Genomic DNA, 21,519 nt, shown 5'->3' on the forward strand with positions numbered 1-21,519 from the left:
CATCGTGATGCCAGAGATGTGACCATTGGTCATGACGGGGTATTGAGGATGCAGGGTCAGATATGTGTAACCAATGTTGATGGGCTTTAGGAGTTGATTCTAGAAGAGGCCCACAGTTCACGGTATGCCATCCATCCGGGTGCCGCGAAGATGTACCAGGATTTGAGGCAACAATATTGGTGGAGGCGGATGAAGAAATATATAGTTGGGTTTGTAGCTCGGTGCCTCAATTGTCATCAGGTGAAGTATGAGCACCAGAGACCGGGTGGCTTGCTTCAGCTATAAAGCCCCAGAAAATTTTGCTTAGTAATTTAAGATTTCATGGTGCCAAGGTAGGCTAATTATTTTATCTTGCGTGCAAATGAGGATTAATGATATTATGGATATCATGTGGATATGTTAATAAGTGTATAAGTCTTATTATAATTGATTTAGGGTCAAAGGAGAAGTCTAAGTCTAAGACAAGTTGGAAAATTACCAAATAGACTAAAGTTGTAAATGAGTACACACAAGACCTCACTTTGGATAAGTATATCTCTATTTATATAAGGTTTTGTGCGATGCACAACCTATCAAATGAAAGGCCTTTAATTCTAGTTTCTAACTCTTCAAACCATTCGTCATTCGGACACTCATACCATAAGTTATGACCAAATTACCAAAAGCAGCGCAGAATTTTACACTACCGCGGCACGCCTATGGGGAGGTACAGCGAGCATACAAAAACGTTTTCTAAGCACTTTTTCACAACTGTGGCGCCCCACGCGGCACGGCTATACAAAATCTAGTTTTTTTATAAAACGACCTCATTTCATCAAATAGATGGAAGGGACCATTTCTTGAGCAAAAATCAGATACTTTTAGAGAGAGAGAATGCCCTAGAGTGGGAAAGTGTTTCTCATCAATTCTTCTACAACTCTTTCTCAAATCTTGAAGTATTAACAAGGAAAACCACACTAGGTCTTCATCCTTGAGGTAAGATTCTATACCCTAACCCTTAATTTCGAATTTTAGCTAAAGGCGGCTATTTATCACGAAAGTTTGTGGGTATTGGAGTTGTTATCTTGTTTGCATGTGTTGTCAAAAGGTGTAGGAACATGGTTGAGCTAAAAATGGAAAGTATGGGTTGTGGGTTGATGAAATCCTCTATAAAAGGACCATAAAGATTTAACGCTCATATGGTGTTTGATAAAGTGCTCAAATAAGCTAGAATTATGAATATATTCCTAAATTGTGTTCAATTTTGTTATGTCTCGAAGTAGATGGGCATTGCTAGAATTTCCGGAATGTTGTAGTAACTTAAGGAAAAGTTCTTTGAGGTATGTATGGCTAAAAACCCCTTTTTATTAGAAATTGAGCTCCGTTGGCGTTTTAGAAAGTGTGGTAAGATTTGAATTGGTTAATGTATTGATTGTTATTGCGCATTAATTGATTTGCAATTAACTACACATATACGTGAAGGATGTGCCTCAATGTGAGTAATGTACCATTCTTGATAATTAGAGAAGTATGAAGAATACAATTATGTGTTGAAATGCTTAGGCTATAAGCCAAGATAGAAACTGAGAAATTATTCATGCTAGCTATGTGCCCACTTACCTATACTGCAACTTGAATTACTTTTGTATATGCCTATGATCACAACCTGCAAGATGAATACTGAAAATGGAAAATGATGTGATAATGGTGGCCCTGAGTGCCAAGTATTTGATATGATATATATGAAATAAAGATTCATATGTGATGACTAATGAGAGTGGAACAACGCCTAGATAAGGCGGCCTAGCCGATCGGGTCGTGATCGGACACCATGCTGCACGCATGGTGGTAATGTGCTGATATTGAATTCCGGACAAGGGAAATGAAATAGTGATTGAGTTATATGACTCCAACGAGGCAACCTAGCCGGTCGGGTCATGATCGGACTCCGCTCAAGATAGCAGTGGTATTGAAAACAGTGATGAAGATATGAAAGAAATGCCCCAAACTAAGTTTTGGAAATTATATGAAGGATTGAATGAATTGCATATTTGATTTACTCATGTGATTTACTTGTACTTGCTTGATAGTTCTTTCTAGTAAAATGGTGTTTAGTTATACATACTAGTGCTATTCGATGGTACTAACGTCCCTTTTGCTGGGGGCGCTACATTTTTCATGAATGTAGGTGGCTCCATTGCGGATAGTGCTGATCGCGCATAGCGGAGTACCTTCTTCTCAAAGTCTTGGTGAGCCCCTTTCTCCTTCAAGGGGTTATATTGTACATCTTCTTATTTTGGACTTTCACTTTTGAGGTATAGCCGGGGCCTTGTTGCCGGCATTGTTATCACGTCTTTTGTATTCTTAGAGGCTCCGTAGACATTTGTGTGGGTTATGTATGGGTATTGGATAGGTCAATGGACCATGTTGTAACCTTGTACTCTTGCTTTCTTCTACACTATAACTTGTATGGAACCTTGGAAGTTTAACCACGTTTTAAATGTTGTGATATAAAATGAACTAAGATGTTGAATGTACTATCTTTTCTAGTTTAAATAAAGGTAAGCATTGCTTCCTTATTCCTATTGAGTTGGGTATATAGCGGTTGATAAGGCTTGCTCAGTTGGGTTTACTTGATTGAGCGTCGGTCGCGCCTCCCAAAGTTGGGGCGTGACAAACTTGGTATCAGAGCCTAAGGTTTTAAAGTGTCCTAGGATGTCTCGGAGTCGTGTCTAGTAGAGTCCTTCTTATCGGTGTGTTGTCGACCACATCTATAATTTGGAGTCTACATGGACATTTAGGAATGTTACCCTTCTTCAACACTCCAGATCGTGCGATAAAACTTGACTATAAGATTGTCTTCTAACTCGTGCATTGAAATTCGAGATAAGTTTAAACGCTCTTTTGTCGACCACATATATAATTTGGAGGCTACATGGACATTTAGGAATGTTACCCTTCTTCAACACTCCAGATCGTGCGATAAAGCTTGACTATAATATTGTCTTCTAACTCGTGCATTGAGATTCGAGATAAGTTTAAACGCTCTTTTGTCTATTTTAAGTAATGTTGTCATATGGAATGACCAATGGGAAAGGCCTGAATATTAATGAGATGGCATGTGTATCATGTTAAACAAATTGTACGGATATATGAGATACGCACATAGTACCAAAAGCATACTTTATATGAGAAAAATATTTAAATTGATCACCCACCTCCAAAGAGACATTGACTTGATAAATGAGATGTGAGCTTATATGGCACTTGTTTATAGTGTGGGAAGCATGTATATGATCCTAAGGTGTTAAAGAAAAATTTGTTATATAAGCATGTGATATATGTAAGGCATGACCAGGAGAGTAATGACAAACATGTAGGTCTCTCACGGGAGACAAAAAGTCATGAAATGAGAGTCAATTGAACCCATAATGAGAAGACCCTTATGCTATGAATGTTATAAGAATCCCATAAGTGTATGAAGTTGTGTTACACTCCTAAAGGATATTGACATGAGGAATTGGAATCCCAAGTCCATGTGGCTGAATAAGATTAGAGAACTTATGAGGTTAATACAATGCTGACTTCAATCTCCCTAATAGTCGAACATATATGCGAGGGATAGAGATATGAAACATATGTCCATGAAGTTGCTAAACTCAAGACTTGTGTCAAAATTCGGGGTATTCGCCCTAAGTGGGGGAGGAAGGGCCATAGTAAGTCCACTTAAATACAATGAAACAAGAGTAAGACCATGTAGCTATGATGTTTGAATATTTTGTTGAAGACATGCGTAGTCTAGAAAGGTGATAATGGATAACGTGATTATCTGAAAGGATATGCTAATGATAGACCACTAGTACCCCAAAAAAATGGAAGGTTAAGGAAGGTAAATTCTTCATACATGGCAATGTGAATGATAGGGTCAACGATCCTAGAAATTAAGAGTATATTTGTAAAGGGATTTTATACTTGCTAGAGGGTTAGGAACAATGGAACCTAAGGAAGTACTATAGGTCAAATATGGAAGGTTGCGAGTTTTTAGAATGGGTTAATCATAGATCTGTGATTTAACCAAAGTACCAAGGCATTAAGAAAGGCGAAATGAGTGGGAGAAATAAATGTGATGCTATAATAACCCAAGAGGGTATTTGGGCTTGATGTAGAGCCTCTAAAGAATCTTACAAGCAAGAAGTGTTAAGTGATATGACGATGAACACACTTTCCCACGAATATCCTAACAAGAGTTAAGAGGTGAGCGGGTTAAAAAAAATTAAGGAAAAAGACCACGTAACATGTGGAAAAGTGTGTGGCTATTCACTATCTAGGAATAATGAGGCGAGAAGAAATAAGAAGAAAATCTATAAATTGAGATGTCCATGGTTATCGCAAAATAGTTCGTATCAGAATGGTGGACTCGCCTGGAGCACAAGTGTTAATAGAAGGTATAAAGGACTAACTGTAATGTTACCGACTTGGGTAACACTGAATATCAACTAAAATATTTAGAGGGAGTTCATGTCTACATATTACAATGGAAAGTGAGACTACTGGTGGTGAAATAGTGGCGTGATAAGCTCAACAAACCAGACAGAATGATACCATGAGTCCATGGGGAGCAGACAAGTGCGTGGCATAATAAGGCTATCTACTATGTATTATAGCAAAATGGAATGGGAATGAATGTCCCAATAAGATAGTAATAATGTATTGGCTAGACCAAAAGGGAGAATAAAAAAGGCAAAACAATACAATCTACCCAAAGAACAAAGGGAAATGTTTGAAATATAGTGAGAGAGGATGAACACTTGTTACGAATCAAACATGTTTAACATGATAGCTCTTAAGCCACAGTACCAACAAACAATATTGGTAGCTACAATATTCGGAATAAGGTGAATTACTTATTGAGGATGGAGTAATTCTTACACTTATAAGGAAAACAAGAAGTTTTTGTTGAAGAATTTAGGAAGATTTCAAGTTATTGTCCGGGCCAGTGCTCTTTTCTGAGTTGAATGTGTCCTAAGGTTGTTGATACGTGTTTTGGGAAGTTTTTAACAGTATGGAGGGATCATGAGAATGTTCACAAAGGAAGTGGAGTGGTTTCTTAAATCCTATAAGGCATACAAGGAGGAAAGAGGTTGACTAGGAAAGGTCTGAGCCCAATGTTACATTACATTTGATGTAATGTCGTGCACGTTGATGATATTAAGGTGTGTGCGCAGGCTAGAAGATGTATTCCTTTGAAATAGAGGGTTCTATAAGAAAACTCATCCAATAATGTCTTTGTTGAGAATTTGGAAGAGCAAGTTGCAAGTACTCACATAAGATTGTAACCATATCAAGAAAATTATTAAAGAACTCAAATCCTAGGAGGTCATATGTAAGAGAAATGTGACATAGATGGTCCACTATTGATGCAACATGGCCAGGTGATTGCTTATGCTTCAAGGCAACCCAAGAATCATGAAAGGAACTATTCGACACAAGACTTAGAACTTGCGGCGGTAGTTTTGTATAAAGATTCAGCGACATTATGTGTATGGGGTCCATGTTGATGTATTTATGAACTACAAGAGCCTTCAATATATTCTTTTTAAACAAAAAGAGTTGAATCTAAGGCAGAGAGGATGGTTCGGGTTACACAAGGACTATGACATCGACATTCTATATCACTTGGGAAAGGCTAATGTCGTGGCAGATGCACTTAGTCGAAAATCTATGGGGAGTTTGGCTCATTTGGGGGCATATCAGAGGTCGTTAGCTAGGGAGGTTTACCAATTGGCCAGTTTGGGAGTTCGCCTTGCAGACTCTAGTGAAGGAGGGGTAATTATACAGAATAGGGCTGAATCATCGCTTGTAGCGGAGGTGAAGGAAAAGCAATTCAACGATCCCTTGTTAGCACAATTGAAAGAGGGGATTCACAAACACAATACCACAGCTTTTTCCTTTGGCATGAATGATGGTACTCTACGGTACCAAGACCGCCTATGCGTTCCTGATATCGACGGTCTTCGGGAAAGGATCATGGTAGAAGCTCACACATCCAGGTATTCCGTGCACCCTGGTTCTACAAAAATGTATCATGATCTCAAGGAAATTTATTGGTGGAACAACATGAAAAGGGATGTGGCAGATTTTGTAGCAAAATATCCAAATTGTCAACAAGTGAAGGCCGAACATCAAAGGCCCGGTGGATTGACTCAAAGCATAGAAATTCCAATGTGGAAATGGGAGATGATCAATATAGATTTTGTAATAGGGCTGTCGCGCACTCCGCGCAGGTTCGACTCAATTTGGGTGATCGTTGACTGACTCACAAAATCAGTGCACTTCTTGCCAGTTAAATCTACCGACACAGCGGAACAGTATGCTCAGTTGTATATCAAAGAAATAGTAAGATTGCATGGCACTCCAGTCTCAATCATTTCATATCGAGGGGCTTAGTTCACGGCCAACTTTTGGAAGAAATTTTAGCAAGGTTTGGGTACGCAGGTAAACCTTAGCACAGCTTTTCATCCACAAACCGAAGGGCAAGCAGAGTGGACTATTCAGACACTTGAAGACATGTTGCATGCTTGTACTATTGATTTCAAGGGTAGTTGGGATGACCATTTGTCACTCATAGAATTTGCTTACAACAACAACTTCCATGCTAGTATCTAGATGGCACCATTCGAGGCACTGTATGGTAGGAGATGCAGGTCTCCCATTGGGTGGTTCGAGGTTGGAGAAGCAGAATTGATAGGGCCGGACCTCATGTATCAGGCCATGGAGAAAGTCAAGATTATTAAGTAGAGGTGGAAAACTGCTCAGAGTCGCCAAAAGTTTTATTCGGACATTCGTCGCAGAGATTTGGAGTTCAAAGAAGATGATTGAGTATTTTTGAAGGTTTCCCCCATGAAGTGTATCATGCGATTCGGGAAGAAAGGGAAATTAAGTCCGAGGTATGTCGGACCGTACAGAATCATTCAGAGGATTAGTCAGGTGGCATACAAGCTCGAGCTACCACCCGAGATGTCGTTGGTACATCCGGTCTTCCATGTGTCTATGTTGAAGAAGGTAGTGGGAGATCTGTCCGCTATTGTACCAATTGAACCTATTGAGGTTAATGAAGAACTATCTTATGAAGAAATTCCAGTTGTCATTCTTGATAGGCAATTTCGGAAATTGAAAAATAAGGAAATTGCCTCTGTAAAAGTGTTATGGTGGAACCAGCAGGTTGAGGAAGCCACTTGGGAAGCCGAGGAAGAAATGAGAAAGAAGTACCAATATTTGTTTGAATAGTTATGCAATAGCTTTCATGCATTTGGTTCCTATGAACTCTTATCTTTTGATTTGATCTATATTAAACTATTCCATTTTGGTTATATATGTTGCCTATGCGGCCATAGTTGGTGTTGTACAAGTTATGTTATGTCTATGGGAAATGTATATGCTGTTAGGATATGTATCTGGGGCCCTCTGACAGGTAGATAGTCCTAGTTACAAAGGAAACTCTGGCGAAATTTTCAGAAATTTAAGGAGTTATCCAAAATCGGGGTTGTTGATATATTTCATGATGTGAAAAAGCAGAAGTTACATAAGTATGGCTAATGAATGAACCTTGATCCTCATTCGAGGACGAATGATCTTAAGCGGGGGAGAATGTAAAGCCCCAGAAAATTTTGCTTAGTAATTTAAGATTTCGTGGTGCCAAGGTAGGCTAATTATTTTATCTTGCGTGCAAATGAGGATTAATAATATTATGGATATCATGTGGATATGGTAATAAGTGTATAAGTCTTATTATAATTGATTTATGGTCTAAGGAGAAGCCTAAGTCTAAGACAAGTTGGAAAATTACCAAATAGACTAAAGTTGTAAATGAGTACGCACAAGACCTCATTTTGGACAAGTATATCTCTATTTATATAAGGTTTTGTGCAATTCACAACCTATCAAATGAAATGCCTTTGAGTCTAGTTTCCAACGCTTCAAACCATTCGTCACTCATACCAGAAGTTATGACCAAATTACCAAAAGCAGCGCAGAATTTTACACTACCGCGGCACCCCATGCGGCGCGCCTATGGGGAGGTACAGAGAGCATCCAAAAATGTTTTCTGAGCACTTTTTCACAACCGCGGTGCCCCACGCGGCGTGGCCATAAAAAATCTGGTTTTTTTATAAAACGACCTCATTTCGTCAAATAGATGGAAGGGACCATTTCGTGAGCAAAAATCAGATACTTTTAGAGAGAGAGAATGCCCTAGAGTGGGAAAGTGTTCCTCATCAATTCTTCTACAACTTTTGCTCAAATCTTGAAGGATTAACAAGGAAAACCACACTAGGTCTTCATCCTTGAGGTAAGATTCTATACCCTAACCCTTAATTTTGAATTTTAGCTAAAGGTGGGTATTTATCAAGAAAGTTTGTGGGTATTTGAGTTGTTATCTTGTTTGCATGTGTTGTCAAAAGGTGTAGGAACATGGTTGAGCTAAAAATGGAAAATTATTGGTTGTGGGTTGATGAAATCCTCTATAAAAGGACCATAAAGATTTAACGCTCATATGGTGTTTGATAAAGTGCTCAAATGAGCTAGAATTATGAATATCCTCCTAATTTGTGTTCAATTTTGTTATGTCTCGAAGTAAATGGGCATTGCTAAAATTTCTGAAATGTTGTAGTAACTTAGGGAAAAGCTCTTTGAGGTATGTATGGCTAAAACCCCCTTTTTATTAGAAATTGAGCTCCGTTGGCGTTTACGAAAGTGTGGTAAGATTTGAATTGGTTAATGTATTGATTGTTATTGCGCATTAATTGATTTGCAATTAACTACACATATACGTGAAGGATGTGCCTCAATGTGAGTAATGTACCATTCTTGATAATTAGAGAAGTATGAAGAATACAATTATGTGTTGAAATGCTTAGGCTATAAGCCAAGATAGAAACTGAGAAATTATTCATGCTAGCTATGTGCCCACTTACCTATACTGCAACTTCAATTACTTTTGTATATGCCTATGATCACAACCTACAAGATGAATACTGAAAATGGAAAACGATGTGATAATGGTGGCCCTGAGTGCCAAGGAATTGATATGATATATATGAAATAAAGATTCAGATGTGATGACTAATGAGAGAGGAACAACGCCTAGATAAGGCGGCCTAGCCGATCGGGTCGTGATCGGACACCATGCCGCACACATGGTGGTAATGTGCTGATATTGAATTCCGGACAAGGGAAATGAAATAGTGATTGAGTTATATGCCTCCAATGAGGCAACCTATCTGGTCGGGTCATGATCGGACTCCGCTCAAGATAGCAGTGGTATTGAAAACAGTGATGAAGATATGAAAGAAATGCCCCAAACTAAGTTTTGGAAATTATATGAAGGATTGAATGAATTGCATATTTGATTTACTCATGTGATTTACTTGTACTTGCTTGATAGTTCTTTCTAGTAAAATGGTGTTTAGTTATACATACTAGTGCTATTCGATGGCACTAACATCCTTTTTGCCGGGGGCGCTACATTTTTTTATGAATGTAGGTGACTCCATTGCGGATAGTGCTGATCGCGCATAGCGGAGTACCTTCTTCTCAAAGTCTTGGTGAGCCTCTTTCTCCTTCAAGGGGTTATATTGTACATCTTCTTATTTTGGACTTTCACTTTTGAGGTATAGTCGGGGCCTTGTTGCCGGCATTGTTATCACGTCTTTTGTATTCTTAAAGGCTCCGTAGACGTTTGTGTGGGTTATGTATGGGTATTGGATAGGTCAATGGACCATATTGTAACCTTGTACTCCTGCTTTCTTCTACACTATAACTTGTATGGAACCTTGGAAGTTTAACCACGTTTTAAATGTTGTGATATAAAATGAACTAAGATGTTGAATGTACTATCTTTTCTAGTTTAAATAAAGGTAAGCATGGCTTCCTTATTCCTATCGAGTTGGGTAGATAGCGGTTGATAAGGCTTGCTCAGTTGGGTTCACTCGATTGAGCGCCGGTTGCTCCTCCCGAAGTTGGGGCATGACATCAGCAGATAGAGATTTCGGAGTGGAAATGTGAGAGGATCACCATGGAATTCGTAGTTGGACTTCACGTTCTTTGAGTAAGTTTGATGCTATTTGGATGATTGTGGATCGGCTGACCAAGTTCGCATACTTCATTCCTGTGTGTATCACTTATTCTTCAGAGCGGTTGGCTGAGATTTATATCCGGGAGATTGTTCGTCTGCATGGTATTCTAGTTTTTATCATTTCAGATAGAGGTACTCAGTTTTTATCACGGTTCTTGAGGGCCGTACAGCATGAGTTGGGTAATCGGGTGGAGTTGAGGACAGCATTTCACCCCAGACAGACAGACAGTCCGAGCGCATTATTCAGATTCTTGAGGATATGCTCCATGCGTGTGTGATGGAGTTTGGAGGTTCTTGGGATCAGTTCTTGCCACTGGCGGAGTTTGCCTACAACAACAGTTATCAGTCTAGCATTCAGATGGCACTATATGAGGCTCTGTATGGTAGGCGGTGTAGATCCCCGGTGGGTTGGTTTGAGCCCGGCGAGGCTAGATTATTGGTCACCGACTTGGTTCAGGACGCCTTGGAGAAGGTTGTGAGCACGTGATTTTTGCCCGACCAAAAATACTCCTACAAAGTCACAAAATCGATTTTTCTAATTTATTTTAATTTTTATGGAATTTTTAGGAATATCTGTTAAATTGTTTGCATTTAGTTGTATTTTAATATTTTAAAATCATGAAAAATACCCTAAAAATGTTCAAATTTCATGCATTGCATTTTTAGGATGATATTTGCATTTTTAGGTTTAAGTTGTTAATTAATTACATTAATAGATAAAAATCAAAAATATTGGCCATTTTTTACATTTTTAGCTTTTAGTCTCAAATTAATAATTTCCTTGCATTAGCTTTAAGTTAATTATTTATGTTTAGGTTAAAAAATATAATTTTACAAATTAGATTTTAGTCTAGGATTTTTAATTAAATTTAGTAGGTTAAAAATCAAGAAAAGATAAAAATAAATAAAAAAGAGAAAGCTTTGTTAAATCCCGAAATTGGGCCAAGACCAAAATCTCACAGCCCAATTTTTTCCCATTGATCTTCTATGATCGCACGGCCCGAAATTGACCCTCATCTCCCATATAAGTGTCTAACCCCACCCCCAAACCCTAGAGACCCCCTCCCCCACTTTTCTTCGTCTCATTCACTATAACCTAAAACCATAGCCGCCCTAATTCTCCATCCCCTCCCACCAACCGCCGCCCACCGGAAATTGCCTCACGGTGGCGGCGATGCTCCAAACTCTCCCAAATTAACCCCATGCAATCCTCATTCCCTCCTCTTTCTAAATCCATCAATAGTTCTCCCAAAAGCCCTACCTATTTTCTTCAAATCCGGATCTAAAAAACTGAAAACCCTAAATTTCCCCCTTCTCTAGTTGTTGTCACTCCCTAGCCGCTCGTTTTGACCTAGAACCTACATCAATGGATTGTTCTTGACAAGAACAATCACTTGACGTTGGTTTTTGTTCATTCCAAATTCGCGAGGAATCTGCTTTCAATCTGTCTTTCTCTTTTGGGGTATTCACTTGTCCTTCTTGTCTTGCTTTGTTGCTTTAATTGTTCTAAGGAAAGTTAAAGAAAAAGAGAAGAAAAACAGTTGTTATTTTAATTAAGATTTTATGTTTAATTACTGTTTCACTTAGTTTTTTTTTAATTATTGTTCTGTTTAATACCGTTTAATTTCCTGCTTTTGTTAATGAACAAGTTAGCTTATAGTTAATTAGTATTAATTAGTTCAATCATGTTCTAAACTTTCAGCATTCATAATTTTACAGTTGTTTGTCATTCAATATTTGGTTTGTATGAGTTTGGGCTTCTGTGTGTCGCTGGTTTGGACAGTAGAAGGCCAATTTGTTTGAACCTAAACCTTTGGTCAGTTGGCCCAATAATTGGTATTGTTGGAAAGTAAATACAAGGGTATTGGGGGGTTAAATTGGGGCTTTTGACTTGAAGAACATTTTCTGTTATGACAAAAGAAGAGTCTAGAAGATAAGGTAAGGTTTTATTCAAATAAAATAAAAACATCTCAGCTGTTTTTGGGGTCTAGAGGGGTAAAACAAAAGCTTGAAGGGTAAAATTGAATGAAAAAACCAGATATATGGTTGCCCTAGAATACTCATATAAAGGGCTCATTTCACTCACTTTGAGAGCAGAGAAAAACATAGAAAAAAGAAGAAAAAGACTGCATACATAGAAATAGAAGTTTTCATAAAAAACAAAGAAAATGGTTGGATTTCAGTTCTGATATCGAATTTTTCACTTCATTTCTTTCTGGATTTCTGGATTTGTCATTTGTTGTGTAGCTGGGATATTGAAGCTGTTTTCCTGGTATTTCTACCGTTTAGACTTGTTGAATCTCTCCATTTTTGGCCTTTTTAGCCTTTATTTGGCAAAATCCAGTTTTTGTTTACAAATCTAGGTGCACCTCTCACTCTTGTACTTCTATTTTCAATTTGAGATGAAATGTTTGGTTGTTCTTTGTTTGTCTGTTGAGGTGGTGTAAATTATTGCTTATCTTGTCTTGAATCTTGAATTAATGTGAGCTTAATATGTTTAAGGATGGAAACTTGCTTTTAGATTTGCCTTTGAAAAAGCAACTACAGGTAACTCTATGGCCATAACATTAATTGATTTCCCACATTAATTTAGACTTCAACATGTGTATCCTTCTAACAAATACTCGTTGCTTATATTTGAACATTATAAAAAATCTAAATCTGTTTCATAGCTTCTTGATAAGTTGAGGTTCAGTGGATCATTTGCAGGTCAGTACTTGTGGATCTAGCCACTCGTTGGTTCGATTTGCAGTTCAAGGCATGAGCAAAGTTACACCTCTATCACATTTTCGTGGTTTGGGTCTGTTATACTTTAAATATTATCTAGGATTTGATCATGTGAAGCTTGGGCATTCTATAATGAAGGATGGGCGTGTGATTTTGAGCCTATAGTTGTGTATTTTATAAATGGCAGTATATGTGTTTAGATGTCCATTCAAAAAACTTATTTGTACAGTTATTCACCTATTGTATTAAAGTTATTGTACTATTTAGTCTTGTCTTCTACTAATAATTTAGATGTTGTAACAGCCAAGGCAAAAAAATTAGGAGTTAGAAGCATTAGTCAAGTCTGCTTGATTGCTCTTTCTAATATAAAGTGTGTGTTTGTGTTAAATAGCATAGGTGTTAGTGTCCTGACTTGATGCCATTTTGATATTTCTGTAAAAATCAATTATGCTCCCTCGGGAATTGGATCAGAGGGTTTCGTTTGAAGCCTTGCATTTTTGGGGTTAGTGTATGCTACTAGTTTGAAGTAGTGAAAAACAAAAGGCATTTTTTTAACTTGAAAGGGCAGATCTTGAGTGGTTTCATGGATTCGTAAAGTAAGCCTTGTATGACGTTTAGCCCAACAACATACGGAGTTAATTGACTTTCATATCTCATGGTTTCGCAATAATCTTAGATTAATTTTAGGAAAATCATGAACATCGTAGTTTGTTTTAGATGCGATTTAATCTATCATCGTGGTTGTCTCCATGTTCGCGTGACATAATTACGATCCTAAAAACAAAATTGGAGTATGCGTTCGCGCAACTTCGACCGAAATTTCTTAATATTAATAAAGTGTTATTAATTATGGACACGTACGCGTGATATGATTCTTGACGCGCTAAACAGATGAGTACACGTGACTCGTTTTTTAAAGATAACTCCATAATTAAGAATAATTAAGCAAATAAAAGCGGTTAAGGAAGTAGATGCATGTAGGTATAAAAAATGAGTAATTAGACATTTTATTAAGCCAGGTATATGATTAAAGTGACCGTGCTAAAACCACGGAATCCGGGAATGACTAACACCTTCTCCCGAGTTAACAGAATTCCTTACCCGGATTTTTGTGTTTCGCTGACTGTAAAACAGAGTCAAACTTCCTCGATTCGGGATTTTAAACCGGTGACTTGGGACACCATAAATTATCCCAAGTGGAAACTCTAAATTTGAATAAATAATCTCGTTTCGATTACGTCACTTTAATTGAAAAACTCTCTTATATCCCTTCGGGTAAAAAGGAGGTGTGACAAATGTTAAGGGGATTTAGGATAGACTCCGCATAGCCTAGTCCAGACAGAAGGGTTATGCGAACCGGAAGGTTCGTGATGTTTTCTATATGGTTGGAGAGTGGGTCATGCTTCGAGTTTTGCCTATGAAGGACGTGATGAGATTTGGGAAGAAGGGCAAATTGAGCCCAAGGTTTATTGGTCCCTTTGAGGTGTTGCGACGTGTTGAGGAGATTGCTTATGAGCTTGCCTTACCTCCCAGCTTGGTAGGATTTCATCCGGTATTTCATGTTTTGATGCTCCAGAGGTATCACGGTGATCTGTCGCACGTGTTGGATTTTAGTTCAATCCAGCTGGACAAGGATCTATCTTATGTTGAGGAGCTAGTGGCTATATTGGACAGGCAGGTTCGAAAGCTGAGGTCAAAGAGTATTGCATCAGTAAAGGTTCAGTGGCGGGGCCAGCCGGTCTAGGAGGCGACTTGGGAGACCGAGCAGGATATGCGCAGCCGTTACCCTCATCTTTTCACCACTTCAGGTATGTATCTATGCTCGTTCGAGGACGAACGAATGTTTTAAGAGGAGGAGGATGTAACGACCCGGTCGGTCATTTTGAGAATTTACGCCCTGATCCCCTATTAACTATTTTCCGCATGTCTATTTATGTTATAGTGATTTGTCGGGGTGGTTCATCTTGAGTTTCAGAGTGCTTTGGGACACTTAGTCCCTAAATGAGAGTTTAAGTCTTAAAAATTGGATCGTAGTCGGAACAGAGTAAAGATGGATTCGGAATGGAATTTTGTCAATTCTGTTAGCTCCGTTAGGTGATTTCGGGATCAGGGGTGTGTCCAAATTTTGTTTTGGAGGTCCGTATCTTATTTAGGCTTGAAATGCCGAAAGTCGAATTTTTTGGAGTTTTCGGGCCGATAGTGAAATTTTGATATCGGGGTCGGAATCCAATTTCGAAAGTTGTAATAGATCTGTAGTGCTAAATATGACTTATTTGCAAAATTTGGGGTCAATCGGACATGGTTTGGTTGGTTTCGGCATCGGTTGTAGAATTTTGAAATCTTAAGTTCATTAAGTTTGGAATGGAGGGTGATTCGTGATTTTAGCGTTGTTTGAGGTGAGTTGAGGGCTCGACTAAGTTTGTATGGTGTTTTAGGATTGGTTGGTATGTTTGGTTGAGGTCCGGGGGCCTCGGGTGGGTTTTGGATGCTCAACGGATCATTTTTGGACTTAAGAAAATGGCAGATTTTGCTGGTATTTTATTGCAGAAAGTTTGTTCTTCGCGTTCGCGAAGATGGTCCCGCATTCGCGAAGAAGAGCTTGGTTAGGGGGAGAAAATTCTCTTTGCGTTCGCGAGTCAGGGGATGCGTTCGCATAGGTTTGGACTCCAGTGAATCATGAACGTGTGAGTGGTGTCGTGTTCCCGTAGGGAAATTGGAGCAACTGGGACCCCAGGAGTTTGCTCATCACGTTCGCATAGGAAGGGTCGCGTTCGCAAAGGCTCTGGCAGCTGAAGCTTTGCGTTCGCGAGAAGGAACTCACGTTCGCAAAAGAGGAAAAAGTGAGCAGTGGAGTTTTTTTCTACGCGAACGCGAGGAGGTGGACGCGTTCGTGATGAAGGACGCATCTGGGTAGAATTTAAATTCCAAAATCGAGGGTTTGAGTTCATAACTCAAAAATTGGATTAAGAGCTCGGTAAGAGGCAAAATTTGGAGAGATTTTCGGAGGTTGTTTGTGGGTAATGATTCCTAACTCCTTTTTATTACATCCCATTAATTTAAACATGAATTCATCATCTAATTTCGGATTTAGGGTAAAAAAATTGGAAAATTGAGAAAAGTTCTTAGGCCTAATTTTGGGATTTTGATCGAGATTTTGGTATCGGATTTAAGTGAATTTGGTATGGGCAGACTCGTGAGTGAATGGGTGTTCATAATTTGTGACTTTTCCCCGATTCTAAGACATGGGCCCTGGGAAGATTTTTTGGAATTTTCTATTTTCTTGCATTAGCTTCGATTTCATTAGCTAAATTAGTTGTTTATAGATGTATTTACGTTATGATATTGATTTGATTAGATTTGGGCCACACGGAGTTGGATACTCGTGGCAAAAGCGTGATCTCGGATTGATTTGAGCTTGGTTTGAGGTACCTTTTGTGGGGGGAAACTCCCCTTAAGATTTTGGTACTGTTGTTATATGAATGTTGTGTACGTGAGGTGACGATTGCATACATGTACCAATTGTTGAAAAACCCCGTTTTCATTAAGTAAATATCTATATTTTCTTTTAACTGAGCAACACTAGTATATGAAGCCTCCTGTTTAGCTTAGGAAAGCATGCTTATGTGACTTAACTGTCTTACCTACTTTAACTGGTTACTTGGATTTTGTATAGCATGTTTAGAGTAGAAATTTCCTATTTTCCTGATACGAACTTGAATAGAATTGTAGGATCCTTTCTTGAGACTGTTGTATATTTACATTGGGACTACGGATCGGTATTCCAGGAGATCTCCCTGCATGTTTACTTTGGGACTACGGATCAGTATTCTGGGAGATCACCCCTGCACATTTATAATTAGGACTACGGGACGATATCCCGAGAGATCCCCCCTATACTGGACATTTACTTTGGGACTACGGATCGGTATTCTGGGAGATTCCCCTATACATTTACGATTTAGACTACGGGACGATATCCCGGAGATCCTCTGCACATTTACGTTTGTGACTACGGGACATTATCCTGGGAGATCCCATGTTGCTATCTTTGTGTATTGAGTTAATTCTTTCTGTGATTTCATCTTTATTGACTGTTAGCATTTAATTATACTGCCTTAATTCACATTATTTTACCTTGTTATATATATAACCAGTAGGGACATGACCTGATCTCATCACTACTCGACCGAGGTTAGGCTTGGCACTTATTGGGTACCGCTGTGGTATACTCATGCCCTTTCCTGCATATGTTTTTCATGTGCAGATCCAGGTTCTTCTTCTCGGCCATACTATCCGTGAGGCAAGGCGATTCAGAGACTTCAAGGTATATCTGCCGTGTCCGCAGACCTAGAAGTCCCTCTCTATTCTCCCTTCAGTTATAGGCTTTTCCCTGTATTTCCTTTATTATTAGACTTCTGGAGTTAGAAACCTTATGTATTTTTCTTAGCTTGTTATTCATGAGATTCCGGGTTTTGGGAGTGTTATTATTGGTCGAGAGTGTTATTATTGTATATGCCGAGCGACATTTTAAACACTTTATCTATATTTACATGTTAGATCGCTATTTGTACTTTTAAATTCCATTTTTCGCAAATTGTTAGGCTTACCTAGTCGTAGTTTGTTAGGCTTACCTAGTCTTAGAGACTAGGTGCCATTACAAGCATTTACGGAGGGAGAACTTGGGTTGTGACGATTAAGTCATTTCAATGTAATGTCCATTCTGTCATTATATTGTTTCGTTTTTTTTATAAAAAAACTATTGTTGTTTTCCCCTAAACTATATATTGGTCTGATTCATGCGGCGTCATGATACGTAGGCAATCCCCATCGGATGTGATCATAGCCATAATTAATCTGAGGAAAATAAAAAAATTGAGAGAAAATAAATAATAAAAAAAGGGAAAGAGAAGATAGCGTTAAATTCAAGATTAAAATAAACCAATAAGCCGGGATGAAGCATGAAGCCTTCCAAACTCATTCTAGAAATGAAAATAACATTAGGTGCATGACATACATTGTGTGTTTAATATCTGCAAAATGCCTAACTCTAACAAGTTTGTTGTTTGTCATTTTAAAAGATAAAATTAAACGGGGTGGTTGGTTTGTGGTTTAAAGTGGCGACTCACCCTTACAACACGAGATCAAAAGGAAAAAGTAGAATGGCAAATAATAGTGAGAATGAATCAGATAATGATGGTGTCCATGGACAATTGGTCGAACAAGGTGCGGGACTAGTTGAAGAAGTAAGAGTCTTGAAGCAACAATTGGCAGAGATGTACCAAGCCTGGGTGAATGGACAGGCACCGCTCTCACTACCCATAAGGCCTTCGGATAATCTTCATAATGTGTCAGTTGCAAATCAAGTTCCCATCTCCATACAAGTAACCCATTGTACCAACCTGGATTCAGTCCAAACATTAACCTTCCCACTATCCCTAGTACCTTTATTCCACGTCCTCCAATCACACCCCTCAGAAATGACCCACATATTGTACCCATTGTCTCTACTTTCACCGTTCCTCAACCGGCTCTTGCTCAAAAGCTTAACAATTATCCTCAACTGAATGCTCATGATGCCCAACACTACTCTCAAGAACTGACTGTCAAGGTTCCAGATTCATACAAACATACTCCTCAGAACATGTTCCCACTTGAGATCGAAAAGCCCGACAAGAATATGGAACAAGAGGAAATGACCAGAAAAATAAAGAGCTTGGAATAAACTATGAGAAACATACAGGGTTTGGTAGGCCACAAGAGTGTTTCTTATAACGGTCTATGCATGTTCCCCCATGTTCATTTGCCTCCCGGCTTCAAGACCCCCAAGTTTGACAAGTATGATGGACATGGTGATCCCATTGCCCATTTGAAGAGGTATTGTAACCAATTGAGGAGAGCAGGAGGCAAAGAAGAATTACTCATGGCTTATTCTAGGGAAAGTTTGACAGGAATTGCTTTAGAGTGGTTCATAGATCAAGACATCTCTCACTAGCACATTTGGAACGACATGGCTCAAGATTGTTTCCAACAATTTCAGTACAATATCGATATAGTGCCTGACCGCTCCTCTCTTGTCAACATAAAGAAAAAACCAACAGAAAGCTTTAGAGAATATGCAATCAAGTGGAGAGAGCAGGCTGCTAGGGTCAAACCACCAATGAAAGAGGCAGAAATGATTGACTATTTTCTCCAAGCTCAGGATCCTGATTACCTCCATTATATGTTGGCCGTCATTGGTAAACCTTTCATTGAGGCGATTAAGATTGGTGAAATAGTTGAGAATGGCATGAAGTCGGGCAAAATTGTAGTCATGCAGTCCTTAAGGCGACCACGCAACCAATTCAAAGTGGGTCAGGCAATTTTGGAAATCGAAAAAAGAAGGAGGAAGGATCCATGATGGCATCTGGGTTCAGGGGAGTTCAAAGAAGAATAGTTCCTTCTTATGTGCAATTCCAACAAGGACAATCCAATTCTCCTCAACATTACTATCCGCCTCAGGGTCCCCGGTACTTAGTTCCCCCACAACAATACACAGTGTTTAATGCTCAGGCTTATGCTAGGCCTCCCAATCACCAACAATGGCAGGCACCGATTCCTCAAGGCTCCCGTTAAATCCGCCGAATTTTCAGGTGCCATATAATCCTCATCCCCGACAGGAATATGTGAGAGAACAGGAGCCAAAGAAAGAGTTCATCCCAATTGGAAAATTGTATACAATCCTATTTTAAAAGTTGATGCAGCTTAAGTTGATTGAACCTATCATGCGGCATTATGTGAATCCAAATTCAAAAGGTTTTGACTCAAATTCAAGATGTGAGTATCACTCTAACACCCAAGGTCATAGTACCAAAAATTATTGGACATTAAAGAAATCCATTGAAAATTTGATTGAAGCAAAGGCAATTTTGGTAACAAACAATGAGGATACTCCTAACATCACAAACAATCCGCTTCAAACTCGTGATAATACACATTTTATTGGGATGATTTGTGATGATCGGGATTATAAGCAGTCTCGCAAGACAGAGATGGATGTTAGAGCCATAGGGCAGGAGCCAAAAGTGATAGTAAGCCTGCCGCAATTGGCACTGTTGATTGTGAAAGGTGTGAGTTCTAGTTCGAACTTGGCAGGTTTTGAAAAAAACGGTTCTCTATGTCCTTGAAAGCACAAAAAGCTTGAGGTTCAATTGGGTGGGCCAAAACATTACATCCTTGAGGGCATTCAAAAGATCGTTCCGAATAATGTTTGAGAAATATAACAGAGCCAGTTGTGATCCGACTCTTGCATAGTTCCCAATGACAAACACAAAAGCTATTCCCTAGAATTATAACAAGACTGTCATGGCATACAAAGGAAAAGATATAGTTGAAGAAGTAGATGAAATAGGGGGTTTGACCCGCTCTAGAATGTGCTATTCACCAGAGGAATTGAGAAAATCTAAGCAAGCCAGGGAAAGTCACTTGCCATGGAAAGAACCCGTTGCAAAAAAAGAAGAGAAGGAATTCCTTAAGAAGATGAAAATGCAAGACTACTCAATCATTGACCAACTAAGGAAAACCCCTGCTCAGATATCTTTGTTATCTTTGCTTTTGCACTCGGAAGGCATATCTCTCAGAAAAGACAACGATGAATTAGCAAGAAAAAATGGCTGAAAGATTCTTTGAAGTAAATAAAATTACTTTCAGCGATGATGATTTTCCTGAGGAAGGGGCTGGGCACAATAGAGCTTTGCATCTTATGGTCAAATGTGAAGGGCGCTACATAAAAGGAGTCATGATTGACGGAGGCTCAAGTGTAGATGTATTCCCTCTTTCGACTCTACAACAGCTGAACATTGACACTAATAGAACTCAAACTAGTAATGTCAGCACTAGAGCTTTTGATGGTTCAAGAAGAGACACTATTGGGGAAATAGAACACATCATGACAATCGGCCCGGTTGATTTTAACATTGTCTTTCAAATGTTGGACATGAAAACTTCCTATAATTTTCTTCTGGGAAGGTCGTGGATCCATATGGCCAGAGCTGTACTATCCACCCTACATCAAATGGTCAAATTTGAGTATGATAGGCAAGAAATTGTTGTTCATGGGGAAGACGACTAATCTGTCTATAAAGACCCATCCATTCCATGTATCGAGGCCAAGGAAGGATGTGAATCCATCATATATCAAGCATTTGAGGTGATTGAGATGGACCAAGTGGAAGAAGGAAAACCAGTTCTGCATCCCCGATTTTCAGCAACATCTATGATGGTAGCTTTGTTGATGTTGAGGAACAGCTATGAACCAGGAAAACTATTAGGATCCTCTTTGTAGGGAATTGTGAACCCCATTGCTCCTTTTTCGAAGAAAGATACCTTTGGCTTGGGTTTTAAACCAACATCAGCTGACATAAACAGAGTCAAGGCCTGCAAAAAAATGGTTGGAATTTTTCCAAACCAATCCCTCACATTGCCTACTCTTTTGTCAAGCCACAATTTAAAGAAGTTCAAAATCTTTCTACTCAGGATGACATTGATGAAGTTTGTTAGGGTCTCAAGGAGATGTTCTATGAGATCAATATGGTTCAAGTTGGTGAAGGCCCTAGCCGTGCAAGTGTTCAGTTGATTGGTCCAGATACCTCGCTCAACAATTGGGAAGCAACTCCTCTTCCCATTAGGAAGGAGTCTTGGTAGTC

At 39.0% G+C, this 21,519-nt stretch overlaps 1 protein-coding gene and 1 long non-coding RNA gene across 3 annotated transcripts; both read left to right on the forward strand.

Annotated features, from left to right (window-relative positions):
- Positions 1-11,579: 11,579 nt before the first annotated feature.
- Positions 11,580-13,104, forward strand: LOC107800609 (uncharacterized). Of its 2 annotated transcripts, none has more exons than XR_012694257.1 (2): positions 11,580-12,658; positions 12,807-13,104. It is a non-coding gene; the product is annotated as an uncharacterized LOC107800609 (long non-coding RNA). The 2 variants fall into 2 exon arrangements; XR_012694258.1 differs by having other exon boundaries at positions 12,821-13,104.
- Positions 13,105-20,483: 7,379 nt separating this feature from the next.
- On the forward strand, positions 20,484-20,945 carry LOC142163347 (uncharacterized). The gene has a single exon (XM_075220621.1). The coding sequence runs from the start codon at positions 20,484-20,486 to the stop codon at positions 20,943-20,945; it is 462 nt and encodes a 153-aa protein (XP_075076722.1).
- The last annotated feature ends 574 nt before the right edge of the window (positions 20,946-21,519 follow it).

The sequence above is a fragment of the Nicotiana tabacum genome, chromosome 8, assembly GCF_000715075.1.
Source record: "Nicotiana tabacum cultivar K326 chromosome 8, ASM71507v2, whole genome shotgun sequence".
NCBI classification, from domain to species: Eukaryota; Viridiplantae; Streptophyta; class Magnoliopsida; order Solanales; family Solanaceae; genus Nicotiana; species Nicotiana tabacum.

Coding starts and splice junctions, on each gene's coding strand:
- LOC142163347 (XM_075220621.1), top strand. CDS start 20,484: ATGGCTGAAAGATTCTTTGAAGTAAATAAAATTACTTTCAGCGATGAT.